We start from the raw sequence: 7,151 nt of genomic DNA, 5'->3' as shown, positions 1-7,151 counted from the left end.
AAAACAAAAAGATAATTAATATATTATCTAAGAGTAATCCAAAGAACTATGGGACCTGTCCAAGATTTCATCCAAGGGCAAGGAATGGGTTGTTTGATGGAGCGAGTTTAGTGAGGAGGAGTGCTGGGAAAGAATAAATTTGCTTTATAACTATCTTATTAAGCTCAGCTCATTCAATATAGCTATTGCACTAAAATAAGATGAATTTGAATTCAAGGTGAAAAGTATTAAATAAAACCAAGGAGGGTATTTCATATTAATGAAATGAAGACTGCTGTAACAAGGTTACTCTCTCCTGTATCCTTCCTGTTCTTTTTTCATCCATCCACTTAGGAGACTTTCCTTTCCCTCTTTTCCCTGAGCCTCCAACCTGCCTCATACTTCACATTCTATAAATGTGATGTGGGTTTCAGCTCCCTTCTGTCTTCTTGTGGTCAGAAGTCCCTCCATCTCTATATATCCTCCAAGAATTAAAGGGTGGTTCCATCAATGCATTTCTGTGTGATTTTGAGCAAATTACCTACTCTCATTAAATATCAATTTGTCATCTGTAAAATGTTGCTAAAAGTTCCTATCTCGAGGTTTAAATAAAATAATGCTTATAAATTGCTTAACATGATATCTGGCACATAATAATAAATGGTAATTATCAGTGAAACAAGGTTAGTGATAAGAAGAATCCATATTGCCATTTCATCTTCTTTCAAGAGCAGAGAATGAGACTTCTCTGTGATACGTGCCAATCTAGCAAATATAGAAGTTCAAGATATGTTGCCTAATGACTGTGATTGTAATGACAATGAATTCACAAGATACCCCAGAAATGTAACACCTAAAAGCAGGTGGCCCAGGAAAAAGACCACTGTAGGTAATGGAGCCCAGTAGATTATTACAAAGAATTGATAATAGCAGGCAGATTAGGTTGAGATACTATAATTGGAGATTTGGGTGGCTCAAGTCCAGCACAAATTCCATGCAACCTTCAGAGCAAAACCAAACACACAAAGAGAATATTTGATAAATATCCTCTGTGTGTAACACTCAGATAGGTCTTGCAGATAACCTTGGTTTTTTTGTTTTGTTTTGTTTTTTTAGCTGTTTTTATACATGGTGTCCCATCATATTTAAATATGAAGGACAGAAATAAATCTTTTTAATCTAAGCCCAGCACCATCATATAATGTCAGAAACATTAAAAGAAAATGCAATTATCTAAAGGCGGAGGGAACTGTAATTTGGAGTAAGCAATGGGTTTTCTAAAACAAATTGCTTCTGACAAAACCAATTGCAGTTTTGATAAAATTATTAAATCATTCCCTTATGGGACAGCAGTTATATTTGAACATTATCAAATCATTTGCCAATTCCTCATGCAATTTTAAATAACTCAGATTAGACTTAAACATGAGCAATCACAAATGGAATGAGTCAATGAAAACTGGCTGAGGGTCTGTAGATAACAAGGTCATGGTAATAATATGTGAAGCTCCAAGTGGGGTTTGAGTGGGATTGCTCTTTCTATGTTTAATATCTTGATTAATAGAGTGGGTGATGGAATAGCAATATAAAATGTTGCATTAGGTCCTTTTCAGGAGAGTGGTTGAATATTAAAAAAAGAACAATGGAAATAGAGACCCATAGAAATTAAAAACTGCAGCAGAAAATGGAAAGCTGCCCTTTCGGTTGTAAAAATTCAATGTAAATAATATGGTATAAAGTATTCTGATACACAGAGTTTATTAAGAATATCTGCCTAAGAAGCAATTGGATAATGGCAGGCAGGAAGTTTGAAATAAATTCGTGATGACAATTTCTCTGCATCCTAACCCTCTCAACCAAAAGGGTCCAAAGTATATGTAGATGCCCATATACTTTGTAAAATGGGGGAAATTAGGAACTAGAGGTTAAAATATTAAGTGAATGACAATAGCATTATAACTTGTAAATAAAAGCTTTATGTAAGTTAATTGATAAAACTGGATTTAACTTTCCAAAGGACAATTCTTTCCTCCTTCCTTCCTCCCTCCCTCCCTCCCTTTCTTTCTTTTTCTTTCTTTCTCTTTCTTTCTTTCTTTCTTTCTTTCTTTCTTTCTTTCTTTCTTTCTTTCTTTCTTTCTTTCTTTCTTTCTTTCTTTCTTTCTTTCTTTTGTTATTTCTGCATCATTTTATTGATCATCTAGGTCATGTCTGATCCAATGTTGGAAGAGACTTCCCAGAGCATGAATACCGTGTGGCAAGGATCCTTTCTGTCCATCAGGCGGGGTAACCAACACACCCACCTTTTCTCCAGGCCACCTCTCATCATCAGTCTAGAATTCTTTTTGTTATTCTGCCCCAGTTTACAACTGTGCTTTCTTATGTATTTGGGTCACAATTTAAAAAAATTAAGTATCAGAGATACTGGATTGGAATTGAGCATTGGGACATTTCGGGGGGAAATAATGGCAAAATGAAGTCCAATAAATGCAGGGTCTAGATTGCAGAAGAGCCCTCTGAGATATCTGGTCCTATAACTTTAGACATATTTCCTTATAGACAAAGTTGGGGAAATATGCTTGAATCTTGAAAATAGACTAAGTGTATGCTAATAATCAATATCACTCATCAAAATTGCTATTTGATTACATTGTAAATTTTGACCTGGAAAAAAACCTTAGAGATCTGCATTTTATAAATGAGAAATTGAAACTCAAAGAGATTTAGTAACTTGCTCAGAGTGACATAGCCATTTTAAGGTGGAGTGCATCCTCTGCTTCAGTGCTTTCCACTCTGCCACAACTGGTCACTGAGTAGATGGTGACATAAATGCTGTGACTAATCTCTCTCCTTGATGAGGACTGGGTCTCCAGGTTAACTCTGGGAGCCCAGCTGCTTCGCTACTTAGGTTCAAATCCTGGCTCTACCCTTTCCTAGTAGTGTAACCTTAATCTCTCTCTCTGTTTCCTAATCTGTAAAATGGGGATCATAATAGCACCTGCTTCATACTGTTGTTAAAAAGATTAAATTAGTTGTGTAAAATGCCCAGAACAGTTTTCTGGCACATGGTAAATGTTAAATAAATGTCATTATTATTGTATTTGTGATTTAAAGTCTAGATTTCATGCTGCTAAATTGAATATAAAACGTCATAGAGTTTTTTGAGAAGTGTTCTTGGAATTTATGAACAAAGAAACAATTTACTTTCCAATAAAGTTGTGTCATTTAGTATGTCCCAAATATAATAGGGACCTCTACTTTTATAAGTTTTATTGCATTATTTTACTTGGGAAAATATAAAGATATTCCAAGTTATTTTTAGCTGGGAAACTTTGTATTTATTTTCTTCATAGTTTACATCGAAAAGCCTGTGAAGGTAGTCTCTAACCATCATTGCCTAAATCAGGTATATGTTCTAAGGGAAGGACTTCAAAACTTCATGGAGGATTGAAGATACACCCACACACACACATACATACATAAGTACATATATATAGATATATATTTTCAAAATATTATTTCACTCTCATCCCTGTGATTTAAGAAAAAACAAGAATCTTTTACTTAATTCAGATGATGACCAAGAGCCAACTTAAGTCCAAAACAGCACTTAACAACAAAAAAACTCTTACTGAGTTTTCTTATTCCCTTCAGTATCTAATGTGGTCTATTTTGCACATTTTCTGAGAGAAGGAAAGCAAATCATTTCATTTTAAAATGTTTTGTGATGGAGAATTTCAAACATATAGAATAAGGTAATGAAGTGGCTTGTACCTACCACTGAGGACTGAGGTGAACAACTTACCAACTCTTGGCTAGCCTTCTTTAACCTGTATACCTTCTCCAGTGGTGTGCTGGAATCAGCTCATGCCTCTTCAAGGGTGGATTGTGAGCATCTTTTTGCAACGCCAAGTTCTGTCTCACAGCCTGACAGCTTGAAATACGTCATGGTGTGAGTATTTACACCAGGACAATCAGATGATACAATACAGCCCCCTCAAAACCCACCCCCAAGTTAGCATCTAGCAGCACACCACTACCCTTCTCACTTTTCCCTCCCATATTATTTTGAAACAAATTCCATACATGATATTTTTTCATTTATGAATATTTCAGTCCCCAAAGAAGAGGATTCTTCTTATTTGAACATACCCATAAACCATAAACATAACCATACTATATAAAATTAATAGTAATTCTTGAATATCAAATTGCCCATCAGTGATCAAATTTTTAGTTATCTCTTTTTTTAATGTTTGTTTGCTTGAATTTGGATTCAAATAAGGTCTCCTGATTGTAATTGGTAGATATGTCTTAAGAGATACATCTTAAGACACATAGATTCCACCTGCATCTTCTTTCTTGCTTGCTTTGCAGTTTGTTGAAGAACCCAATTTGTTTCCCAGGTAATTCCCCGCAGTGTGGATTTTGCTGTTGTATTCCTAGAGTGTTGTTACACATGTTTGTTTGTCCTTTGAATGTCCTGTAAATTGATTGTTGGATCCAGAGTTTTAATCAGACTCCACTCTGATTTCATTTCATTAGGAGTACATAATATTTGGTGATCTCTACTTTGGTGATATTATCAGCTGTTGATGATTACTACCAAATTTGTTATTTCATTATGAGTTCAAATGCTGCTGTTCTCATTCTAATTCATTGCAGAATACTTCTATAAAGAGACTTCTCCCTTCGTCGTCTTCTCGGTAAGCCGGGAGTACAGTTTGTATTAAAAAGGCAGGACAAGTGTTTGAATCCTTCTTCTTTAACAGTTTTTAAACTGTCTTTTGAATATTCACGTTATACCACTTTGCTTTTGTGAAAGACTTATATTGGTACCTGTTTTTGCTAACTCAAAGAAATCCGATGAGGATTTTTGCTTTTACGAAGAAAAGCATTTGTTTTGCAGCAAGCCGTTACAGCAGCCGCACGCTCCACAGCAGCGAGAGTGGCGCCCCCAAGCGCCTTCCCCGGGAACTACATCTAGCATCTCAGCATCAGGCTGCAGTAGCTTTCAACTGTGGGCATCTGTGCTTTATCTCGATTTATTTTGTGCATCAGTTAGCAAGATGTGTCCTAAGGTATCAGAAAGCCTGAGAGAGGTTGTTTTTTTGAGTCTGGGAATGCTCGAAAATTTTCCATGTAAATTAACGGTAATTGTTCTCTTTATGCCATTTCAGCTTACCAAAAGTTTCATAGGAAATGCTCTACTTTGAGATACCAGGGGAAGGCTGTAATAAGTTGGTTCACTGGCATGTCCCAGTGGTGATCGATTCAGCCTTCTTTTTCTTTCTTTCCTCTTTTTAAGTTTCTTTTTGAGTATTACTGTGAACTTATGGATTTAAACATAGCTGATGCCCTTCAATCCCTTACAGTTACTCTCTTTGAGACTCAGGGTATCTTGTCTTTGGCTAGTGGGAGTCTCTTGTTGGCTTGAGTCCTCTTGACATGATCCCAGATGTGTTTGAAGGTTTCCTTGAGATCTTATACATTTCCTAACTCTGACCTGGAATCAACCATTTTTCCAAGGAGCCATTTACTTTTAGTAGGAAATTTAAAGATCACAATTTGGGCAGCCTTTTTAGAGAACAGAACTAAGAAATGTTTTATTTTATTTTTTGTCTTATTTTATTTTTTTCAATTCAGCAAAATAAAATTCCAGTTTATTGTTGGACAACATTGTTTCACACATACATCAAACAGGCCAAAAATAAATAAATAAATAAACAGCAACTTCATATACAAAAAAGGAAAAAAGAAACTTTTTATCTTTGGCCTTTTTAACCATCTCATACAAACCAACTACTTATAGTACAGCTAAGTACATACACAAAAAAAGTTACTGGAATGCTCGGAATAAGATTGTTTTTTTGTTGTTGTTTTTGCTTTTTTTACAAGTTTTTTTTTCTCCTTTGAGATTATAATGAACATGGTCGCACCACAAGTAAAGTCAGAAGTAGGACAGAGAACGCTCCAAAGGCCGGTTTGGTCATCCGAGATCATTAAAAATGGCTGACCCCTAACAATATGTACAAAAATATAAAATGTAAATAAAAAATACAGATTTTCCTTTTTAAAATACTTTTAAGAAAAAAAGCAGGGCCTTGGAAGTTTGGTTCTTTTTTCCTCCCCTGTTGCAGATTCACGTTGTGGTTTTGGCTGGGTGGCGGAGAGCGTGTGTCATCTGTGGGTGGCGCTGCCCGCGTTCGGCAGGCGGGCGCGACTCTACTCGAAGGCGACCACGTTTAGATTCTGAGACGGGAAGTGGAGGGTGAATATGTCACGGTGGCCTTTTTGTTGTTGTTGTTGTTAAGTTTAACTTTTCCTTTTTTGCTGTCTAGTCATCCTCATCAGTCTTCTGCTTCTTGGTGTCGACATCGTCATCCTCATCGTCTTCAGCTGCCCGTTTGCCCGTAGCTGCCTCGGCCCCCTCGTCTTCGTCTCCAGCCTCTTCCTCACCATCGCCTTCCTCCTCCTCTTCATCCCCCTCTTCTTCCTCTTCTTCATCTACCTCATTGTCGGCCTCCTGCTCTCCATTTTCCTCATTAGCGTTCCCATCAGCAGGCGCGTCTCTTCCATTCTTTGCCTCCTCCACAACTTCCTTCTTCTTTAAGCCCTTGGTGGTGACCTCGGAGCTGGTGTCCACGGCCGCGTCTGACGTGATGGGGCACGCCGGTGATCCGATGCCACGGATTAAAAAGAAAGCAAGAGTTCGAGGACTCTGGTGAGAAAGCTGCTGGAGTCCGCGGTGGCGGAGGAGGCGCGCGGCGGATGTGGTTGCCGCGAACCGGGTGGCGGACACGCGAACAATGCAAAGATGGCTTTTCAGAGCAGCCAGTGGGGCAGAAATGTTTTATTTTAAAAAGATGTTTTATTTTGTGTTGCTTCTTAAAAGATAAAGTGAACTACGAGTTGATACTGATACTTCAAATTAAAATTCAAGATCATAAGGTTTGTATATAAACTCTTCTATAATATATTGTGTCTCCTTTCTCTCATGCCAAGGATCCTACTTATCAAGGACACCAAGAATGGTAGAATTAAAAATACCTTAAAATATCCCATAATTGCCATCAGAAAGGATGAATACCCAACTTTTACATCAACATGCATGGGACTGGAGGAGATTAAGCTAAGTGAAATAAGTCAAGCAGAGAAAGTCAATTATCATATGG

The 7,151-nt window shown here is 37.2% G+C and overlaps 1 protein-coding gene across 1 annotated transcript; it reads right to left on the bottom strand.

Moving 5' to 3' along the window:
- Nucleotides 1-6,282: 6,282 nt before the first annotated feature.
- On the bottom strand, nucleotides 6,283-6,823 carry LOC113921852 (prothymosin alpha-like; the record flags this gene model as incomplete). The annotated part of the gene is made up of 1 exon (XM_027593219.2): nucleotides 6,283-6,823. A coding segment is annotated over one exon (510 nt), but the record flags the coding sequence as incomplete, so codon positions are not given.
- Nucleotides 6,824-7,151: the final 328 nt, after the last annotated feature.

This window comes from Zalophus californianus, chromosome 9 (genome assembly GCF_009762305.2).
Source record: "Zalophus californianus isolate mZalCal1 chromosome 9, mZalCal1.pri.v2, whole genome shotgun sequence".
Classification (NCBI taxonomy): domain Eukaryota; kingdom Metazoa; phylum Chordata; class Mammalia; order Carnivora; family Otariidae; genus Zalophus; species Zalophus californianus.
The sequence above is the reverse complement of the archived record's forward strand: the minus strand, read 5'-3'. Positions and strand labels throughout refer to the sequence as shown.